General features: G+C 31.8%; 1 protein-coding gene across 2 annotated transcripts; it reads left to right on the plus strand.

Annotated features, from left to right (window-relative positions):
* The first annotated feature begins 1,456 nt into the window (after window positions 1-1,456).
* LOC128160026 (ALK tyrosine kinase receptor-like) lies at window positions 1,457-23,601 on the plus strand. 2 transcript variants are annotated; one of them, XM_052823274.1, is made up of 24 exons: window positions 1,457-1,691; window positions 3,216-3,284; window positions 4,894-4,977; window positions 9,338-9,409; window positions 10,372-10,443; window positions 10,893-10,964; window positions 11,105-11,176; window positions 12,372-12,437; window positions 12,622-12,693; window positions 13,167-13,244; window positions 13,707-13,876; window positions 13,961-14,011; window positions 14,199-14,345; window positions 14,580-14,768; window positions 15,328-15,387; window positions 15,941-16,018; window positions 16,378-16,499; window positions 18,148-18,358; window positions 19,074-19,184; window positions 19,752-19,948; window positions 20,761-20,883; window positions 20,999-21,207; window positions 21,899-22,004; window positions 22,398-23,601. In XM_052823274.1, the coding sequence occupies exons 1-24, from the start codon at window positions 1,471-1,473 to the stop codon at window positions 22,809-22,811; spliced, it is 3,066 nt and encodes a 1,021-aa protein (XP_052679234.1). In that variant the 5' UTR covers window positions 1,457-1,470; the 3' UTR covers window positions 22,812-23,601. The 2 variants fall into 2 exon arrangements, with proteins under 2 accessions (XP_052679234.1, XP_052679235.1); XM_052823275.1 differs by lacking the exon at window positions 15,328-15,387.
* The last annotated feature ends 543 nt before the right edge of the window (window positions 23,602-24,144 follow it).

Raw genomic sequence — 24,144 nt, forward strand, 5'->3', positions numbered from 1 at the left:
TATGAATAAACTACAAGAACCTTAAAGTACACTAAAGACATTGGGAAAAATGTACATCCCTTAATACGGTTTTAAAGGAGTAGCGATATCAAGCATTTGTACAATAGGCCTTGGGAATTAACTCTATTTCAAGATGGAGACTGATTGGCTATATCTAAAACGTGTTGGGAAGACCGAACTTCATCCACGAACAATTTTGCAACCCCCCCCCCCCAACAACAGAGATATGCAAACTCATAAATACACATATTTTTTTTAAGGAAATTGCATTTTAACCTGTATGTTTTAAAGATTAGCAAAGGTAGACTCTTCCATCTCATGTGGTCCGATGTCTCTACGACTTGTGGTTTTCAAGAAAGCTTACAAACTTTTAGAGTCAGTAACTGCTAGAAGGGGGCCTCTGGTTTGAATAAATTGGAAGACCCCCTGAATGAACTTAACACATCATAGTTAAATTTTCCAGTTTATATCACTTGCTATTTCAGAGGAGTAGAGATTACAGTTATTTTCTTCACTAATCAATAACTGTGTATTTTTTCTGAGAATTTTCAGGCAAAGAGTCATCTGGCGCAATAACTTTGATAAACAATTAGGTTCAAAATATGTCACAAGTTTTATTAATGTTGCTCGTAGTTAATGCTCGGCCTATTGTTTATGTAAGAGTTAAAAAGAGTTAAAACCTAGAGCATGAAGAAGACCACAAACAACTGTTCATAAAAATAACTCTGACAGAATAGAACGTTAACATTCATAAGAAAAATGCAGTTAAATACTTTAGAAATAAAACCAATAATTTTGCATTTAAATCAACTAGCAAAGACCATAGAGGCCTTTTACTGTCGACTTACAAGTAACTTATGCCCACCAGGATAGCAACTAAATGTACACAAGAATACCAGGTATTTTTTGAATTTGATTTTACTTATCATACCAAATGTCAATGTTCTCAAAACTTTCACAGAAATCATAAAATAGAAAATATCCATAGAAGATGCATTCTTTTTGAAAGTTGATAAAAAGTACCATTTATCAAATCTTGAAGTAAGATTGGTCTTACAAATAAAGAGTATAATATCTGTTAATTTGCACAATGATTGAAAGTTCTTGCCATGAATAGTTTTATATCCATATTTTTCATAAACACTTTGAACGCTGTATACAAAATAACTGCAAAATGTTTATGAAACACTAAACCAAATTTGCAACTAAAATGAGTGTTACTAGTATCATTTTGGGTGTAACATAAGTTCAAAAGAACAGGTCAATGCTTGTTATTTTTAATTTCTTCATTCACGATGAAATATCAAACCATCTTTCAGAATTGTTTTATGCTGTTATATTTTTAAGGGACAAAACATAAAATCGATATTTATCAGCATATATACGAAGTTCAAATCACTGGATCCCCATTGTTTAATGTGCTAAGCAGTCGCGTTATCGAACCTTTCTCCTCAGTCAGCTGTTAAAGTGATGGCTCTCTATGTAACTCTTAACAGGTGTTTTGTGTTGGAAGTCACTTTTGCTTTTCTGAGCCAATTATTTCAACTGGCGGTTTTGACGCCCGTGGTTTGTCCTAAAGCATGCTTATGTGGAAGTATTTTCGGAGAAAAGCCTTACGTTCGGTGCTCGAATGTGGAACAAAAGAATTTGTACAAAGTTTTATCTGAAATTCCAGAGAGTACAGAAAATATGTGAGTACATGTTTGAGGTATATATAATAGGTACTATCTACTCTTAGAATGTTTTCTTGCATAATACTTCTTTGACTAATTATCAAAAATTCACAGGGTTAGTTCTTGTACCAGTTTGCACTACAGGTACTGCATTTATCATAACATGTACATATTTAAGTGAAAAGTAATATTTAAAATGACCCTTAACTGTTTTTTGTTATCTTTTTCTTAACTACTGAGCATTTCCGCTGTGTTCACCTCTTTTTCAATTGTTGTAAGTTCTTAATCATTTAACCTCATATTAAGATTATAATATTTAATTTAGTTTATCATTAATTGATTACTATAGTATTTTATTAACCTAGCTAAAGGTTATTATAATTTTATTCACTTTTAGTGACCAGAAAACAAATAATATCTCGACAGTTTGAATATCAAGATGGTTTATGTATTTTAACAAATTCAGTAAATCGGTTTACTACAGCTACAGATTTTCACTCTGTACGTTATTAATTATCAATTTTGATAATTAGAGTGATTCATTAAAATCTGCATTTACATTTTGTACCAGATTCACCATTGTACATAAACTTGTTTTACTCAGTGAATAGGGTTAACAGTACAGTCATATATATAAACGACTATCTGTATTCTAATTCCGGGTTTCCGATTCTTCGAATTCCTTATTATTCGCTTCAGTGACTTGGATACGTAGCTTTCATAAAATAAACGTTGAGACTTTTGAACCGAGTTCATATGGTCGCTTGTAAAATAAATCAAAATTGTGTAATCTTCTCGAACAGCATTTTTTGCAATCTATCATTTAGACATTTAATTTTTCTGTCCTTTTCCGATGTAGTTATCTTTAAATTTTTGTTGGCATTTCGCTTTTATATATATATTTTTTATTCTGAAAACAGTTATTTACGACGTTGCACGACATCATTTTTTGTAATGACCTTCGATTTTGCCTACAAATATGCTCTAAAAAAATGTCAGACAGAAAGATAATATTACAAAAATATGTCCATGAAAAAAAATATATTTTCCTTAAAAATTAGTTGAAAATCAAAAGTGGTCAAATGTAATATTCTTTATCGAAATTTAAATAATAGAAAAAGTTGTATTTGTAAACAGATATGTGCAGTTTACTTGATTATTGTATCAATTTCATTGTGTGTTAAGAGCTCCAATAAAAGTATTGTAAGGAAAATTCAAATCAAAGATTGGTATTAATCAATAATTGGTATGGAAACGATATGATGGTAAGTTATCAATCGTGTTAAGTGGTGAAAATGATAATGATAGTTATCAAAAATTCCTTTTACCACTTGGTGTTTTTATCTAATCAGAATCTTATTAAAGAATAAGAAATCATTCTTTTCGTATTATATGGTAATCAAATACAGTCAAAGGTAATCCAAACCAAATACGCCCAAAGGGCTTTTTGCTAAATTTGATTTTGTTTTTTCCCATTAACATAGTTAGATTATATTAAATTCTGTCAACGTATGTACAACATACCATTCTTTTCAATTTCAGCAAAATGATGAACACATCTTTGAAAGAAGTGTTTGAATTTCGAGGAAACTTCCCTAAACTTCATGATCTGTAAGATATCTACTGTCATTTTTGAATTAATCAATAAGCAATTTACATTTTTGATATAACTTAGTCTTCAGCTTTTTCTAAGGGTGTTGGTTGGCACGTCTAACTACCTGTGCTTTTTTACTACTCATATTTTGAATACTCAAAGGCTTCAGCCTAGCATATATTATGCATAGTTAGATCATACCTTTAAGGTTTCTTGTGAATTTTCTGAGGTTACAGAGCGATGCTAAATGCATAAATAATAAATTCATCACCGACATTTGAAAGATAAACACGGTGCTTTGAATTCTTTTAATCATATCAATATTAAACCATATATGAAAGCCAATTACCAAGCATAATGTACTATATATCACGAACATATCAAATATTTATTTTGATTACTTAGGCAATGACATATCCTTATTTCTATTTTCATGGATTGGTTAAATAATGAATAATTGTAGTTCTAATAATTCAAAGCGATGGTAGAAAGGCGTTGTTTTTTGTCACATCCAGGATGCATTCACAGGAAAAAATGACGATGTACCAAATAAGCATCTTGAAAGAAGAAACCGATGCATGATTAATAGACAACTGTCTAGAGTATATCGAATTCATTTTCTCTATAAAAATAAGCCTGATTTTCAGTACTTTTTTAAGAGCCTTAGAATTATATTACCCAGGTAATGACCCCAATTTTTCGAAGAAAATATTTTTTGGCTGTTACTGTATAATCATCATTGTTTGTGGGGGACCAATTTTCGTGGGTTTCGTGGGTTCCCACGGAAGTATATACAAGCATTTATTTAATACGTATTCATTTACGAAAAAGAACTACCAAATACCAACGAAATTACGTCCCGACGAACAAGGAAAATTTTGGCTTCCCACGAACGATGACCCCAACGAATAACATGATTCCACAGTAGCTATTCTTTTGTGAAGAAATCCAAATATGCATCAAAATATTTTATCTTAAAATTTCAATCAGTTTCTGTATCCTTATGCCTGGCTTAAAAATTTTATAAATCAGAACTTATGGTTTACATTCTTATAATTCTTGTATCGTTTTAAAATTGTTGATTTAAAGAAATTAACGTTACATTTATAAATAAAATTTTCTATTAAAACTGAATATGAGAAATTACGAATCCTATAAGAACTTTGTCATAATAATGACAATTTTCAGACTTCTATCTCATTTTCAAGGAATTATCGGAATCATAAGATCATATTTATATCAGAAAAAAACTCTTGTAAATTCGGAGGGTTATTTCAAATTTCGTTAAAAGTTTCTGTTGTCGATAACTAAAAACTTCTGACCTCCTTCGTAAATGTTACAAGAAAAACTTGTCAAGTGATGTATGATGTTAACACCGATACTTTCAAATAATCCGTATGATATGATTAAAGAAAAATATACAAGCACATAGAATTTATAAAAGAAGGTATCTGCGTCCCAAATAATTAGTGCATCTATTTTAATATTTTTCATTACAAATGACATGAATTAAAAAAAAAATAGCATTTTGACATACATAATGTGTAAATATTTGATTACATGAATATTAATTTAATTTTTTTATATATATATATATGCATATGAATTTGTTTCTTTCACTTGTAGATCTTTACAGAACTGCTCAATACATGACCTCAATGAAGCTTTGCGACCTTTTCTGGAAAACAGCAAGAGGAAAATATATTCAATGTAAGTGCTGAAGAATAGATTCAGGGGTTAAATGGGGTCCTAGATTGATATGTTTTACATGGCGCCACAATACATTGGGAGGGTATTTATTGGATATGATCACACAATCCAAAATCGGAATAAACAAAGGTGAATGTTTATATATATATATATATATATATATATATATATATATATATATATATATATATATATATATATATATATATATATATATATATCAAAGGCGTCAAAACGGGGGGGGGGGGAGCGGAGCTAGGGCTAAGCCCCTCCACTTTTTTGCAAAGTTATACATAAACTATAATGATCACCTTTTTTCGCCTGTCAAGATGTTAAGTTAGTTTAGCCCACCCCGAATTTCTTTTTTTTCATTTCGTTTTTTACGACTTATATCCCCGACATCCATAAACGTCATTATAATAGTTTCATATCTCCATGAGCATGATATGGTTTTGATATTTATATGAGAAAAAGTTCTTTTTGTTCAGCAGAATAAAGATTTAATATGACACTTGTTCATAGTAAACTATGCATACAGAATGCCAAATTGTGTTTTTTATTGTCCAAAATCTATGAGATGTATTCAAACTCTCTCAGATAAGAGACTGTCAAACCTGTTTGATGGGACAAGATATTAATTTTCATGAACATTCACGGTTGATAACTGACAATCATTGGTTTTTTTTTTTTGCCTTGGGAAACATGATCCGTATAATTGAAACTTTTTTTTCTAGATATATTGATAACATTTCTGAATATTTTATACTTTTGTTTTCATAAAGAAAATGGATTTGATAGAACTATTTACTCATAACTGGTATTTATAAACAATTTAATTAAAAATAAGTTATACAGTAAAACTCGGTTACAGCAAAGTCATAAGGACAAATGGATTTACTTCGTTATATCCGTATAACGAATTCGTAATAATAAGTAATAATAATTCTTCAAGTTAATACTTCTAGTATTTACACTTATTTGATTTTTAGAGCATACGTTCAAAGAAAAGATGAGTAAGAATATTTCCAAACCACTAAATAAAAAAAAAAGAAGTTTCGGTTTTATGGTTTGTACACACCATGTTTGTACTTTCCAACTATGATAAAACTTGCCAACAATTAAAAACAGTGATGGCTATGATGAATAGAGATTTTATTTAAGCCTATGGTAACACATTCAATAATGTTAACTAAATGTGTCATAAAAGTACCTTAAATAGAGTCGCAGATCGATTTATGTATGTCCGGTGTTCATGCCGTTCATATCCGACGTTTTTCAGACAGTATGTCTGTTTCCACCCCCTCATAACCTGGATGCATGACTTCTGATTTCAAATTATTGTTTTTCTTTGTGTTTAACCTACCTTTTCCTTGACACACCACTATATCATACATACAATTTGAAATACTTAATTGGAACTGCGCTTTATGTTACCAAACACGAATGCATAAAGAAGGCACGATGGAAATATTTTCCGATTGGAAGGATCGTACGTAAAACCTGTAAATAGGCGAATATTATAGTGACATGGTGACTCAAAATAGATGTGTAAGTTTTTGATAATGACAACGAAAAAATAAGCATGCAAAATTTCAGCGTACGGAAGGGCAATGATATTAGGGTCACGTTATTGCGATTCCTGTTTAAAAATAGTAACACTGGGATTCACACTCTGTTAAAAGATTTATGTATAAAGCTATTCGATGTCAGTAAAAAAAGAAATATGCATTTATATAGAGAACTAGATTCTGTTGCTATAGCAACAAAAAGGTCTCCCGTTCCTCATGTTTTAATCTGTACAAAATATCCATTTCTCTTTTAAACAGAAAATGGACAAAATATATACTGTAAAGGAATTCCCAAGAAATATAGCAAAAAGATAAAATGTCAATTTTTGATTACTTTCTGTGACGACCGGAAGTTACGCCGGATCATACAGAACATAGTAACCATATCTTCATACATTGTTTTGTCTTTCCTTAAAGTTTAGATGTTCAAATTCTTTTAGTTATAATATCTTGCTGAGAAAAGGTTTTTTTCTCGGGACCGGAAACGAACAAAAGGAAGTGTTTTAAGAAATTGAAAGAGGATATTTTTGCACATAACCCTACGGTACGTTACTGTTCATTAAATTGAATAAAATGTTTAAGAAAACTAAAGTTAAAAAAAAGAAAACTTCTTTCGCTCGAAGGCTTTGAGTGAGAACCAGAAGTGAAGTACGACCAAATGAAACCTCTTAAACACATATTCAATCAAATGTCCATTATCAATATATGTTTTGTGCCTTGATCTCTCACAGTTTCTGAGATCTTATGGGTAGTTTGTTTTTAAAAAAGAAGGCTACCTGAGATATTTGAGAAGTCTCAACGAAGAAGAACTTTTTTTGTTTTTTTTTTACCATGTGTAGATGACCTTTCGCATTTCTATAGCTAAAATGTTACTTCCATGCAAAATAACCAAATTATTTTTAAAAAATCAAAAATGGGTGTTCTTCCTGTGACGACCGGAAGTTACGCCGGATTAAACAAAATAGTGTTAACACATGTAAATACATAGGTCTATCATCCCACAAAGTTTGGTTGTTCAAGTCATTACCGTTTTTGAGATCTTGTCTATATGAGGTTTTTTGTCTCGGGACAGGAAACGGAAAAACGGAAGTGCTCAATGTAAATTGATTTAAATATTTCTTGTATACTTGCCTTTTGTAAATTATTGTTTATCGAACTAATTACAAATATCAAAGGAATAAAGTTAAATTGATTAACAGCTCGATTTGTTTGAACTCTTCCTGTGTGGACCGAAAGTGACGGAAAACTAAATGTAACCAATTAAACACATCTTCAATCAAATGTCTGTCATCCCTGAACGTTTCGTGTTTATATCACTTATAGTCTCTGAGATCTCGTGGGAATAAAATGTGTTTTTAAAATGCTACCTGAGATAATTGAGATATCTCACCGGAAGTAGAATTTTTTTGTTAATGTAACATCGCATAGATAACCTATGTATAGATTTATACTTATATATATTTATTATATGGAAAAGGAATTTAATGCGTAAAAATAATCATTTTTGAAGTGCTCCCGGTGACGACCGGAAGTTACGACAAACAAAACAAAAAAGTTTAAACATATTTACAACTATAGGTCTATCATCCCACAAAATATGGATGTTCAAATATTTGCCGAAACTGAGATCTCGAGGAAACAAGGTTTTTTTGACGCGGGACAGGAAACGGACGACCAGAACTGATTTTTGAAAAAATGAAGAAAAAAAAAAAGACTCGAGATATAATCATTTTCAATCATCCCTAAAAATTTCAAGGAAATCTATCAAGCCATCTCTGAGAAATTCTGCCAAAAAAAAGGAGAAAAAATAATAAGTAAGAAAGAAAGAAAGAAAGAAAGAATCAAAAAACACTACAATCACTATAAGGTCTTCCGTTGGAAACGGAAGACCTTAAAATATATAGTTTTTGAAGACACAAGGTCTCATTGAGAGGCTCATAGCTCGTTATATGTCAAGTTGCAGTATTAACATTCCCCTGCGCTTGCGTGACTATGAAGCGAAAAATATTTTTGTGTTGGCCTAACGCTTAACTCTATTGTTTTCTTTCTAATTAGATTTATTTACTTTTGAACACCGTAATTTTTCAAAAGTTCATAATTTCATATGATATATGAAAATGTGGAAACCATGTAAATGTTCGATATTTGCGAAATCATGGGTTTGTGTGTAACTACGCGTGTCTCTTTAAGACCAACAGTAATTGGAAAGAAACTTTTTGATTTTGATTTGGTAATCTGTTCTGGAAAGAAATTCCGTTCTTTGAATTATGAATATTACGTAACATTGCCGATGAATCTTATTGTATTTAGGTTTCTTTAAACTAAAACTATATATGGTTTTGATTTTAGAGATATTAACGTACAATTTATGTTGCGATAAATTCATGTTTAAGATAAATATATGCATCTTTTACATCAAATTTGTTTGTCTGGGGGTTTAGAGCGTTGACCATATAACTAACTCCAAACATGCAGTGAATAGATATGTTTGTAAACAGATACTGACAAATGTTAACTCAAAACTTGAGTAATGAATCAGTGGTGTTTGTAAAGTCACGACAAAGTACATGTTATACATTAAAACTTTAATTTACCGGCAATCAATCTAGGAGATGGTCCACCTCATAATGGTAATGAAATTCAAAACGACCTCTTACACTTACTTGCGACTTTAAATGGATCGTTATTAAAGAACTGCGATATGTAATGGACTAGATGAGCGTCATTTTCCGGATAAGGAAATTGCTGTTATTAATATTGTAATTGTACCTTTGTTATCTATCCGTTTGCAGTTCCGTTAATTACCACGACATCACGACGGTGAAAGGAAGCGGCGTTCAGAGTCTAGCGACTCTACAAAAACTGTAAGTAGTATTTAGGATACCGAGCCCAATTTTGCTTGGTGTTTGATGTTGCAGAGTGAGTTGATCTAATTGATGACATCTTTTGAACTCCGTACTCTTGCTACCTCCCGTAGGCGTCATAAAGTTTAAAACGTCTGGGATCTAGAAGGGAAAGAAAAAGAGCAAACGATAATCATTCTTCAATAAATTGTAGACTTAGTTTACGGGTATTCAAAATAAATATTGATAGAGAGTCTGCGCATTCTTCTTAATTCGCAGACTCAGCCGATACAATCTCAAAGAAGACCTCTTTTGAACGTAAATATTTCAAGTTATTATATTTAGGAATATTATAATCTTTACAGCCGGGTAACTATATTAGAGGGTATGTATAATGGGATAGTGAATTATGCTTTGATATTCCTACTGTACTAATACCAGTAAATATATTTCTGTTCCACCTGTTCACCTAAATAAAATGATGTTTTATGCATGCACTTTTTTCAAATATTAGGTACGTTTTAAATGAAAAGAAAAATGCATGAGCCTATACAAACAATTGAACAGTAAAAAAAAACCGTTTTTTTTTTTCATTTCCTTTTCCAGACGTTAACTCACAAATATACCGGTTATTGGTTTCAATTTATTTTTGTATATCAAATCAAGATATAAAAAATGTTTTAAGTAAATATTGTGTTTAACTGCAAATTGTCAAATGAATGAAATGTTAAAGGAAATATGGTAGCATTATTTCATTACAATATTGAAGACGTATTATGAGTTTCAACATTTGGAGAAATTTATTTACTTGTTTAACGACACTATTTGAAACGTTTTCTGATGAATATTTTTATCAAAATTATAAATAGATATTACAAGTTTGTCATGTAAAAAGATCATGTGAGATTTATATTCTTATTCAATTTACGCTGTTGATAGATACTTTGAAATATTTTTGTCTCTATACATCTTTTCTTATTTAGTGATCTTTGCCATAATAATATACATTCCATCGACAAAAGTGCTTTTACAAATTGCTCAAGCCTTCGGATTTTGTAAGTATTTCTCCTTTCACCTTCAATTTTTCAAGTCATTATTAAAGTTTTGAATTATACAAATATTTTAGATGAAATAATGTTAATTTTTATCACCTATTTGTTGCTTTAAATACAGGAATCATCTAACTGTTGTTGATTTACTGCACATTGCATTAATACATTTATATCATTTGAATGCACTGTTCATGTAAAAAATCTAAACTGAATAAGACTTTAAATATATAATTATCATGCGCGGATCTAGAGGGGGGGTCGGGGGGGTCCCGACCCCCCCTGGAAAATGAAAATTTATTAAATTTACATAGTAAAATTATCGCGAAAATATGCCTCGGACCCCCCCTGGCAAACACAATTATCCTTCGGACCCCCCCTGGAAAAATTTTCTGGATCCGCGCATGATTATGATTAAAGTCAATTTCATATACACTGTGTCTTTTATTTTGTAGAAAGCTGTGTTTCAATAAACTGGAGATCCTGAATGAAAATGTTTTTATGACGAATACAGATTTAACATCTCTGTAAGAAAACTGTATTGATATCATAAAATGAATCACTTCAAATAACACCATGAACAAAACAAGACGAAGTCGTGTACACAGCAAACATTATGTGAACATTGTTACTCTTATTTCTGGCCTTTGCTTCTGAATTTTGACAGATACCTAGAAAACAACAATTTTAAAGAAATTCCGATGTTGTCTTTGGTGAATCTCAGAAACCTACAGCTTTTGTGAGTACGAACTACTTTGATTAGTATTGATTAAATTATCAATTTAACAGCAGTTAAAGCAAAATGAGCTGCAATTTCCATGTAGGTTTTTTTTAACGAAAATGTTATTTTCTACTAAAATGACAAAAATATCATGGTTTTTAATTTCTTTTCGCCAAATTTTGGTGAAAAGGGCCGTTAAATAAGGAGCCTTATTTTGAGCAAAATTGAATTATTGTCGTCCTATACAAAAATTGATTTGCTATATGTTCCTTAGAAGATATATCTTTCCTCTGACAAAAATTAGTGATTTTTTCTAACCTTATTTATCATAAAAGTTTAAGTTTTAGGCAGACTTACCATACTAGCAGGTTTTTACAGAAAAAGTAAAAAAAAAAAATACCGCTCATATTGCTTTAATTTTCAATATTCAAGGTATTTCAATTCATTGATATTTTACTACATGTAGTTACAGACAAAATTTCTGCAATCTTTTAGAAGAAGTGTATCAATATATCGTCGATTTGTTTTAAACGTCTCAAACAATGCACATTTTCATTGAATTGCAATCAATGAAGGTTACGAGGCAATGCTACTGAAGTTTTCATTAACCGCTGAGACAAATTAGTATTTGCTAAAAGCAATAAACCGAAAACATTGTAATTGTAACAATGTCAATCCGTCTGAATAATTGATATGCTGTTTCATGCATTTTTAAAGCCATTTTCAAGCCAAAAAACTCACATAATGCACTCAATCTAATATTTGGTTTGAAAAAAAAAAATAATAATACATTTGTCGCATACGTTGAATAATTAATAATACTTATATTTCAATATTTTGAGTGTCGGTGTCAAATTTTACCAATGATAAAAGGAATATTATCGTCATTTTATTAACCATGATCTACACATCAATTTTGACATAATACAAATATATTGCTTATATGATTAGCAGACAAAAATATAGTGTTAAACACTTTGTTTTATATTCACTTAATATAGTGGTTGATGTGTGACAAAAACATGGCATAAATTGATCAAATTAAACATATTAAATAATGGTTGATGCCCTAAAATTCCATTATCCCAAAACAAAGAAGTAGCAATCTTTAATCAAAGGTAACCTGATCAGTGATCAGCTACACATATTTAATCGTTAAATGAACTTGAATTCTAATGTAGAATGACATTTTTGGGGCTTATTTTTTTTCCAGAGACTTAAGTAACAACGACTTAGGAAGTGTACCTTCATTTGAAGATTTATCTACTCTGAAATATTTGTAAGGTTTTCAATTCTTATACTGAAATTGATCAAAATGAAGATAAAATAATTTATGTAAATTACTATTATAAAAAATTGATATTAGTTCGGTGAACATTGTGGTATATTTAAAGGAAATTAAACAAGTTTGTGAAGTAACTTTGATAATCTTGTCAAAATATTTTATTTGTTTTGTTTATTAGATATCTTTCCAACAACCGAATTACTACAGTTCAGACAAACGCTTTCAATGAGCTTCAACGCCTGTCATTTTTGTAAGAGATATTGGCATATACTATACCTCTTTTTAAAAATATATATAGGAATAATTGTTTTATTAAAGAAAATTACCATGTTGTCCTTTTATCATAATCCGAAATCGAAAATGAGTAAAACATGCATTATCATTTTCTTGTAGTTTATCTTACCATAAAACCATTTTAACAAGACCTTGTTCTTTCGGTAGGCCGTAACTGTTTGTTTCGTGCATCAAAACAAGTAAATAATGATGCCGATTTTGCGTGAAACATGCACAGATTGCGTAGTCTTAGCTCGAAAGCCAGACAAATCTTGTTGATATTAAAGAGCCATGGCTGAGTTGCCAGCAACGAAATCGACAGGCCTATGTCACACTGCTGTTTGACACAACTACCCATAGTCCAAGCTCTTGTTGAAATGGTTCTAAGATATCATGTACTTGTATAATGTTTAAAGGCGCATTACAGAACCAAACTTTGTAAATTTCCAGATGGCTCTCAGGAAACCTGATTACGTCACTTCCGGAAGACATGTCTATGTTGTTTCACTTGATGGATTTTAACCGGTTGTAAGTTTTTCTTATGAAAGGAAAGCATGTATCTTTCCTCTGATAAGATTCAAAGCTACGCTTTTAGTATTATTTATAACAAAAGTATACTGTGTATTTATCTTCATTCATTAGGCCAAATTTCAAATTTTACATTCTGAAGTACTTACTTTAATGAAATTAGTACAGTGTATTAAAACAAATATAGCTATCATTCTTAAATTGTCAATTTTTAGCTAAAACTTATACAACTGCAATTCTTCAGATTTATTTTCCAACTTGTGTAAATGGGATGGCAATTGATATAATATAATCTCATGAACATAATTTTCTAACATCTAATATCAGAATTGAACCTCGTCCAATTTTTTTGACAATTATTGAAATGATAATAATATCTGGGAGGCTGGCAACTGAAACATATGATCTCATATGATCTTGCCTTAAACAATGCTCAGCTTGTTCTTTGCTTGATTATATCAGAGTCCTCAAAGAAAATCCATTAGGCTGTAGTTGTCAAAACAGATGGATGATAGCGTGGTTTCAGAAGAAATGTTCTAAGCAAAACAAGTCCGTAGGATGTGCCTTAACCTGTACACAGAGCGGGTCTAACTTCCTAGTGAAAGATTTTGATATGAAAGGTTTAAGGTGTGGTACGTAGAACAGAATTTCTCTCTCTCTCTCTCTCTCTCTCTCTCTCTCAGCATCTTGCTAACACCGTATATGGTCTGTTACAGGTTGTACATCGCAGTGTTTCTGTCTTAATCAAGGCAATCAACAATGCAGTGGTACGTTGGCGTTCAATTCCTCTAACTTTATTTCTGCTTTCCAGTAAGAGAAATTGCAGAATGTCTTTAAGTATTTAATCTTTTATACCTTTTTTATGTACACAACACTTATAGAAAATCACTTAAAATACAAAAGAAAACATAAACCTCTGTAATATTTCATTCATTTTAACATCTTTTCGTCTAGTGGACTGTTACAATGAAACAGAAGGCTCTAATCGGATTCAAACACTGAAATGTTCCTCTTGTCCCAGCGGATCAAGTCCTCTATTTGACGGATCATCGAACTGTGTCTGTCAATCCGGACACTCGTTACGAGATGGACTTTGCAAAAGTATGAAAGAAAATATGGAATACATGTATATTAACAAGTATAGTTATATTCATTAGATATAACATCTACATGAACACGTGATATATACACCTCAATAAAACACAAACCAAGCAAGCACAAACGTATAAAACACAAACCAAGCAAGCACAAACGTATATGATTGCTTACATCTATATGTATGCAAAAAAAATCAACAATTAAGTAAGAATATAAATGTATAAATTATGTTTCAAGGGTGCCCAAAAGGAACATTCAAGCCATTAATTGGCCCTAGGACATGTACGCCCTGTCCCGAATACTCTACCAGCATGGATGGTAGTACTTCGCCTGAACACTGCGTATGCCAGCATGGAGAATTTCAAATCATGTCTGATCAAGAACGAAAATGCCAGCGATATGAAAACGAAGAATTAGTGAGATTAGGTAAAGAGACAATTTTTTATGGACGCTATACACTTTCGGTGATACGCATTTTAATTTGCTATATACAGTTGTTAATTCACAGTTATAAACGCTCTTTTAACTATCGTAAAATATTATCGGAAAAATATACGCTTACTTGAAAAGCCTTTCGACTTTAAAGTACTAAGAATATCGCCTGAGGTACGGAAATGTGCTATTATTGATGACCTGTTTAAATCAAAGAGAGGGTTTTTTTTAATGAAGAATCTATTTTTTAGCAATCCTTAATTCGAAGTAGAATTGATTTACACAGTTATCTTTTATTTTTTGTTTGTCAGTAAATCACCCATTTCAGGGGAAAACCGTAACAATTGGATAAATTTTTGCATCATTATTACCTATAAAAGAAAACATCTATGCAGGAATTTTGAAAGTCATCTTACAATTTTTTTCTTTTACACTTTAAGTTATATCATACAACAAGATATTCTGTAATGTTAAGGCATAACCTTGATAAGGAGTAGATGACAGGTTGTTTTTATACACCGTGGGCTCTAACTCTACAAACATTGACTTACAGGTTTTGGTCCAATAGTTTCATCTGGAGAGAAATTAAGTGTTGGAAAGCCGTCGATAATTGGTATTAACTTCACAACTGCGCCTAATTACTTTGTTAATGGCAAATTCTAATAGCTTTCTCTCTGTAATGTTGTCTTCATTTAGAAAGATGCACAGAGTGCTTTTTGTTTTGTTTTTTATTATGTCAAAGTATGCTTTGCACATTACGTTCTTAATGCATTCTTGTTATACATACATAAGTTGTGCTTTTTACTAACTTATCTAAAACAAGAGTTAAAAGATAAATATGTCATGGTGTCATAACTTTTATATAATAATATTGTTTGCTAAGTATATAATACATAACATTCCTAGTTATGTTATGAGTTCATCCGAGGAGAAAAAGTACAAATAAGCTTGCGCCTTTAAAAATAAACTAATAAATGTACATGTATAGTTATATAACTATAAGAGAGATAAAAATATTCATTAAGACATTCCAAAAGAGTCGTTACTGAGTTTTGTATTATTGTATATGTTTTTTGCATTGTATAAGTTTTTGTTATGATCGTAATAATCGCATAAACATTGTCTTTCACAAAATATGCACTTGTACATTTCTTCCTCTGCTCCAGGTATTCAATCAACAGTCACATTTACACCTGTCGAAAAAGACCAAAGTACACTATATGGAAAAACCTCACAAAATTCAGGTATATCAGCTAAAAATTATTCTTTCTAAATAATATCTGAAAAATATCGTTCTTTCGAGTTTCCAAGTGAATGACACATTGTTCATTTCGTGGAGAGAAAGAGAGAGATCAATTAAAGTAATATATTATAAAGGAACAATACTATGCAAAGATCTACGAAATTCGCATTTTTGCCATATAGTTCAAAAGCATCATTTGTATTTAGGCAAATAAATCAAAATAAATATCTCATCTAACTATAAGTAGACTTTTGCTAAGTTTTACGTAAGAAACGTGTCTTAAATGACGTTAAAGTATACTCCCACAAAACAATTTGATTTGATTTTAGATTATTTTATAGAGTTTTTGCTCTCTTGCAGATAGTGTGATATATGGAGTGGTGGGTACTGCAGTAACTCTACTTATTATCGGTGTAGTCTTCGCATTTTTTAAATTCAAACAGACCCACAAAACTAACTATGGCATTTCACAAAAGTTAATGGTAAGTTACAACACAAAGGGAACCTAAATTAGTATACTAGTATTTGACAGATACCTGCATTGAGCAATTCTATATTTTAAAACCGTATTCTATTGTCACAATACGAGATTGGCTTTATATGGAATATAGATTTCAGTGTTAAAGCATGCATTGTTTAGACAGTATACATCATCTAAAGAAATTTTTCTTTTAGGTTTCTTCCTGTTCATCGACTTATTTTAACTTTGTCAATAAATTCCGAAAGATGTACATACTTTACATTCGATGCGAATTGAATGTATGGTTTACCTACCTTACAATTTAAAGTAATACGAACACAAAGTTTGGATATGAGAAGCAAATGAAATATACAATTTAAATGAACTCATCCGATATAAGATGAACAAAAGTGGCGGCATGTAAAATTTTAATTTTCAAAATATCAAAGAGTTTTAAAATCATATAACTGCTTTTGTTCTTTTGAATCAAAAGAATTATGATTGGCGGAAAAATATATACAATAAAGATAAAAACTGAAAAACTACAAGCAACCTTGTTAGAACATATCAGAAATCGGAAAGTCCTATAAACCACCCCCCCCCAAAAAAAAACACAAAAAACCCTTTCAACTTAACTTAAAATCCGACTGGCATAGAAACTTTTTAAACTTGTTATTCAAAGTATAAGTATACATAGGTTTTGGTATTTCCAAAGAAAATAATATGTAAGATATGAAAGTTCCTTTTCACTCACATATGACTTAATAATGTAACAATACTGTATGCGGTTTGTAAATGTTCTAAGAAGATATATGTAGCCACGGTGTGCAGTTATGATATTTACATAAATATTCTGAGCATTTTGTAATTTTAGTACATTTTAAAACTTTTAATAAGACAGACAATTTTAAAATTATATTAAACGTGTCCCCACAACTCAGTTAATCATCAGATCGCTTTGTTCGTTGAAAAAAAAATATTGTTCTAAAAAGTTAAAGCTAAAGGTGGGCAGAATTTGCAGCTTTATTCCTCTAATAGTATGAAAAAGGCGATTTTTAAATCCTTTTAATGTGTTTTAAAGAGAGGAAATACCTGTAAAATGACTCTGTAATCGCAATTATTTTTCCTTGGAGATTAAGCATCAGATTCCCTGTACATATACGGGTAGGAAGAGCTTAAGCCTCAGAAGAATATGTTAAACATTGGAATTTAAGTGTTTTATTCTGTACGGTTCTAGGTTAAAAAGGAAATGTGTTTAAAGCAAGCATGTAATAATTGTATAATTCCGCCGACTCTTTGATGTTGTAACATTTAGTCATGATTTGCTAATCAAAATCCAGTAGAAACAGTCTTACAAAATGAACCGTGCATTAAAAACACCGAATGGACATGTTTTATCAGATTATTCCATCACGATCATACAATGTTATTGTATTAAAGCTAGGTTCTTTGGTTGTTTAATATTTTTTAAACAAAATTAAGTACTGCTTACTAAAATGCATCCTCAATTTATGGTTCATGTCCAGTTAATGTTTAACATCTTTCTTTACTTTCAAAAATATGATTAATGTAATCCATCAATGATTTTCAGGAAGTGCGTGATAGAATCAATTCTAATTCTAATGACAATAAAATACTGATACAAAAAAATGTTATGTTTCATTTTACAGTGTCAAGATTCATACCAGAACGAAGAACGCCATGGATCACTAGTTTATTCTACAAAACTTGAAAATTACTATAAGGGACTTGAAGTTGCCTCAAGCCAGTTGAAGATTGGAAAGTTAATTGGAAGGGGGGCTTTTGGAAGGGTTTACGAGGGCCATTTGCATAATACAAAGGACAGAGACACAAAACGAGTAGCTGTGAAGAGACTCAAAGGTGAAGAGTCGCCACTTTTCGTTCATTATTTCTGTAGTTTGTAATTTTCTTTTATTGGTTAACAGACATTACAAGAATTATTTTCTTTGATAAAAAAGGAACGAAAGTAATGAAACGATTGTTGTATGTTAAGGTTCTTGAACCTTAATGTTAATGTAAACCTTGGTGCTAAGGTTCTGGATGTTAAGGTTCTGGCAAAGACAGAAGCGTTAGGGGTCGTAAAGCATAGAGACGGTCAAAACTGTTAACAAAAAAGAAATTTAACAGTAAATGATAATAAAACGGTCAATTTATATATTTTATTGTGTTCATTTTAAAATGATTTTTATGTAGATATCTAGTTACATGTATATGTAAAACATTCGACTTTTTATTTTTTTTAAATTTATTGAAGTATATCTTTATCTTTAGTTAAACATGCACTTCAGTGCATACCGGTATATTAGATGAAGAAAAGAGCAATTGGTTATGAAGTGTTATATCATTTACTTAATTGAATTCTTTGGTTTTTAATCAACTGATGTTATAATACAAAATATATGAAAATGTTATCTGAAACATGCCCAGCCGATGACCTATTTCTTCATTAAATGTCATTGGTTATATGTCTTATCGTGAAAACAAAACAATGGAGTCATTTTTCTCTCATCCCCATGCTGATTTCTGGTTCTGTATAGTTTGCACAACTTCAGTTTCTTTGATATTCTACTTACAGAAGATGCCAATGGGGAAGAAAAAGAGGCATTGCAGATGGAGTTAGATCATATGATGTATGTGGGAAAGCATCCTAATATCATTGAGCTAATTGGTGTGTGTTCAATAAAAGGTATGATATCTTGTCATCTGGATACCTTTTTTCACAATGATTGATATTCAAAATTATGAAGGAACTTAAAGCAATTCCAGCAGGTTTAAATCTAAAAGACTATTGTAATAACCTTAATTACCAGAGTTATTTTGCAAAACAAACCCCTCTGAAAATGAAACAAACATAAATAGATAAATGACAAAGTAATCGATAAATAAATAAACCAATGAATACTTTTAAAAAATGAACGGAATGCAAGTAGGCGAAAAACAAAAGAGCGGAATAACTACTGTGGAATCAGTAATTTTCGTGGGGGCCAAATTTCGTGGATTGCTTAAATTTTACAGGTTCGTGGGGACGTAATTTCGTGTATTCTCTTAAACCTACAGAGGTAATATGACTTTATTACCCTAATTTATTAATTCGTGGAGGATGTTAATTCGTGGATGAAAGGTATCCACGAATTCCACAAAAATTGAGCCACCAAGAAATCTATGGATTCCACAGTATATTTCTAATGTATACTTACATAAGTTGTTTTTCTTATAGTTAAATGGTATCTTAAGTTTGCTTTCAAACCTTCAGGGACACTGATGTTGGTGCTTGAGTTTGCATCCAATGGGGACCTTCTCTCGTATCTAAGGCAGTGTTCATCTCTCACAAATCTACAACTGACCGCTCCAAGATTTGGCAACGATAAAACGGCTGTAGAGATCTTTAGGACTCTGATTATGTTTGCTTGGCAGGTGGCAAAAGGAATGTGCCATCTAGAAAAGTTAAAAGTAAAATAACGAGTTCTGCCATTGCAGACTCTGTCAAATCGTCGTTTATTGCAAACATCTTTCACAATTTCTAGGTTCTTTGAAAATAATCTTTGTTGTAGATTTTTGAACACCTTTTTTAATATCAACATTCAAATTTTTTTTAATACTTTAAAATGTGTTATGAGGGGTGTGCGGCCATCTTGCACATTTGAGGATAAGAATGTAAACATTTCTTGAACTGGCTTGTTTCTGCCCGAAACTGGCCAAAAATGTTGCCAAAAGATATAAAAGCAATAAATATGAAGTGATACATGTCATTTTATTTGAAAAGTGTGCATACAAAAACAAGACAATGCCTTTTAATCATTCAGAACAGCTGTTAAACTGCGCAGCTACAGACTTATTTTTAAGATTTAAAAATCTGATCAAATGTGAAGCAGGTTCATTGGTGTCCTTTTTACAACCATTTGTTGAGAAAAAAATATGAATTGTGCTTATTCAAGTGATAGCCTTGCCTCAAAATATGTTACTCTATTTTAATCAGTCGACATAGGATCTATTTTTAAAACAAGAAAAATCCAGTCTATACTTAGAACTTCTGTGTCCATGGAGACACATTGACGTTATATTTTCATAGAAAAAACTATTGGCAGAAAATAAATGTCAATTCAGAAAAATCCGTAAAATGTACAAGATGGCCGTACATCCTACTTAATATAAGTATCTAATATTTTTTATAATAATGTGTTGAATGTAGGTGAATTATATTTATTGGCCTACTGTTGTGATGAATACTGGGATATTTTGTTGTTATGTTTGAAACATTCCAGTGTATTCACCGAGACCTCGCCGCTCGTAATGTTCTTCTTACGTCAGACCCTATTGCTAAAATATCTGACTTTGGTCTCTCCAGGGATGTGTACGAATCAGCCTATTATTTCAAAGTTTCAAAGGTAAGTTTGAAACCTTGTGGAATTTCTAATAATACTTGTGCATGTTCTTGTACCTACAAGTAACATACTGATATAAATAAACGTACATTCGTGTTCGACATCTTTCTCGTTACAGGGACGCTTACCATTTAAATGGATGAGTCCCGAGGCCCTCCTAATGGGCCAGTACTCCATCAAAAGCGACGTGTGGTCTTTCGGAATCCTTCTGTGGGAGGTAGTAACACTTGGAGGCAATCCATACGCGGGCATCCCAGTTGAGTCCCTGTGTGAAATGTACTCCAACAATTACCGCCTTCCTAAGCCAGGCTCCTGTCCAGGCTACTTGTAAGTCTGACACCATGTCATTTTAAAAACTGAAATATTATGGTATAAGTTATGTAGCTTTACGAAACAAACAAGAAAATCAAGTTTTATTCACATGCCTGGACGCAAATGTCACTGAAAATGTCACTGAACGAAACTTTAACTAATATGTGAAAGAATTGCTGTAACAGTTCATTTAGGTATAAAATGTATGTATGGTATTAGTCTACATATATGAAAGTACAATGAATATAGTATTAATTGAAATATAATCACGTTGGTTGTTTAAATTTTGCAGTTTTACATGTTTTGTATGAAGATGCATTTTAGATGTTTAAGTCACAATATGGCGCTTGTGTTATCAAAGCTATCGAAGATCGAACAAATATAAGATTATTTCCCAAAACATTATAATATCAACCAAGTTATTGCTGTGTTTTTTATCTGTAATTTTAAAGTTCATATACTAGTATACAGTATACATGTACATTGTTCTCTTTGTTAAGAGAAATTATGTCAAGGCTATCTTGAGGCTCTGCAGTTCATTTCTCTCAGGGACATTATGGTCCTCCACATGTTATACTGTCTTATAGAATGTCTAAAATCCCTCTGATCCCGAGTTCACGGTCTCTGTGCACTTTTCACATCTTCCACACGGATTAGTATCCTACGAGATAGTATTAACTTTTTCCTATTGTTGCCTGATGGGCAGATACAGGCTAATGCTGGACTGCTGGGGAGAGCTTACCAACGACAGGCCGTCCTTTAACGACATCGAGGCCAGATTAGACACCGTTCTTCAGCACGTGGCTGACAGGGTAATATGGATTCATTAGCGCGTCTATATTTACAGATCAACCGCTCATTCGTGTATTCGTGTTTCTTTTTAGCGACAAAAATCAATAATTGAAATCAGAAAACTTTTAATGAAAGATTAAATGATAAATTGTTCTTGGCAAAGATTTAAGCATGTCCTTGTGAGACAAAAAACAGGGGAAAAGTGGGGGTGGTGTAAATGAAGGGCTTATCAGATTGATCTCCTACATCATCATTCAATAGCTGTCATTTTATTCCCCCCGAATATCCCCAGTAAAAATCATTTTGATTGGCAATACCATTACGATTATAAAGATACAAACACTTGAATGTCACACTAATCTTGTTGATAAATAATGATATTAACGAGTTTTCAATTTCATGCATGTATGCAGGACTATACAAACTTAATGGACAAAGAGGAAGTGCAGGCCTCGGTTTCAAGCACTGACGGCGTGGCCGACTCCAAGGGTTACATGACCATGTCCTCTGTCTACGACACGGACTCGGATGACCGCACCTTTCACGAGACCAGCGAATCAGATTCCAGCAAAGACATCGATCTGAGACCGGAACCGCCGACTCATCGCCCCTACCGAATCCACCAGTCAATTGCAAAGAGGGCGCCACAACAGGGCAGGGTGAGCTGTGGTCTTGTGACGTCAGAACAAGACAAGAATTCGTCATATCCGCTAATGAAATCAATGAGTTCGATTGAATTGCAGAATTTGTCCGATTATAAGGTTCAAATGTGGTCAAACCCAATTTATGGATCCACAAGAAAGGTAAAAGAGACACACTACACATGATGTCTTTGACAGTTTCTTGTGCTTTTGGGCGACATGTAAATTACATGCAACGTCTTTTGTGTGACCTATGATCGTAAAAGCTGCAGAAAACTGGTGAAATCTGCATTGGAAACATGTTCATGTCGCTATCATTTGCTAGCTACACATGACGAACCTTTTACTGCAGAAGTAATGGACCATTGACTGAAATGGCTTTAAAAAGTTGGTTGGTTCAAGAAAAAGAGGATTTGGTGCCCTTTGATTGTTACTGGTAATAGAGCAAACATGTGTCGGGCACGCAAGGAACGTCGAGAATATTTGCCCTTTTTTAATTCTGTAAATGTATCCCATTGAAAATTAAAAAAAAAAAGAAATGGTTGGATTCTTTCTTTAGCGCGTCTGTCGTTTTTCATTTATTTTGTGTTTCTTTTAGAACTGTTTGTTGCATATATCCTGTTTCTTTTCGAACGATAGGAAGGAACCCAACCACTGCAGAAAACAAAGAACCGATCAATTCAAAGCATATTATTTAAGCGACAAATATTTTTTTACAATTTTTTTTTACTTTTGATTGATGAAGAAATTTATCTTAAGTGTCAACAATTAACCTACTTCTATATCTGAAAATAAACAAAAATGTGACTAGGATATGAAATGGAATGGTCTACTAAGATTTACTTTTGACCTGCTCTGGGGCAATATGGCAGAACTAATACAGGAATTGGGGATCCTTGAATTACACGTGGCATGTGCATAATACCAAGTCGCTCCGCCAAGACAGTTACGGAAATGTAAGGTTAATTCCAGTCCAGGTCTTTGCAGTAGAAAGCTAATGATCAATGAACGGTATTAGCTCACTTCTCCGCGTAGCCAATAAAACCCTGTCAACTTCCTCTGTTCTTTACTTATTTCATTATAAGCAATAAATAACACGATTGACTTGAAAAAGGACTACCAGGTAGTCTCGTCGTCGCAGGGATACATTTATAATGGATGTACTTTTTAAAAATCCATATTTAAAATTAGAATAATCCCCCATATCTGCATGCACACAACCATTAACCAACAAACGGATCAGGAAGTGTTTTCCTCGGTGTTTAGAAGGCTGGACGAGTTGCTACGTGTGACAAACTACCTATAATATTTGGTTATAATTTTCAAGCTATAACTATTATATCAAACCCCACATTAATTTACCATATGTTAATAAAGATGATAATAATATGATTTTCATATAATTTAATAATGATGATCTCTAAAGGGTTATGGTGTATAGTAAAGAAAATTCCCTATAATTTAGCTTTAAAATTTGAACATTTTTTCTATATCTTTAAACAACGCGTTTTTTTCAAAA

This window comes from Crassostrea angulata, chromosome 8, assembly GCF_025612915.1.
Source record: "Crassostrea angulata isolate pt1a10 chromosome 8, ASM2561291v2, whole genome shotgun sequence".
Lineage (NCBI taxonomy): Eukaryota > Metazoa > Mollusca > Bivalvia > Ostreida > Ostreidae > Magallana > Magallana angulata.

Excerpts from the sequence above, each read along its gene's own strand:
- LOC128160026 (XM_052823274.1), top strand. The coding sequence starts at position 1,471 with ATGGCTCTCTATGTAACTCTTAACAGGTGTTTTGTGTTGGAAGTCACT. Across the intron at positions 10,965-11,104 it reads AATACAGATTTAACATCTCT|ATACCTAGAAAACAACAATT; the intron begins GTAAGAAAACTG and ends GAATTTTGACAG. Across the intron at positions 12,438-12,621 it reads TTATCTACTCTGAAATATTT|ATATCTTTCCAACAACCGAA; the intron begins GTAAGGTTTTCA and ends TTTGTTTATTAG.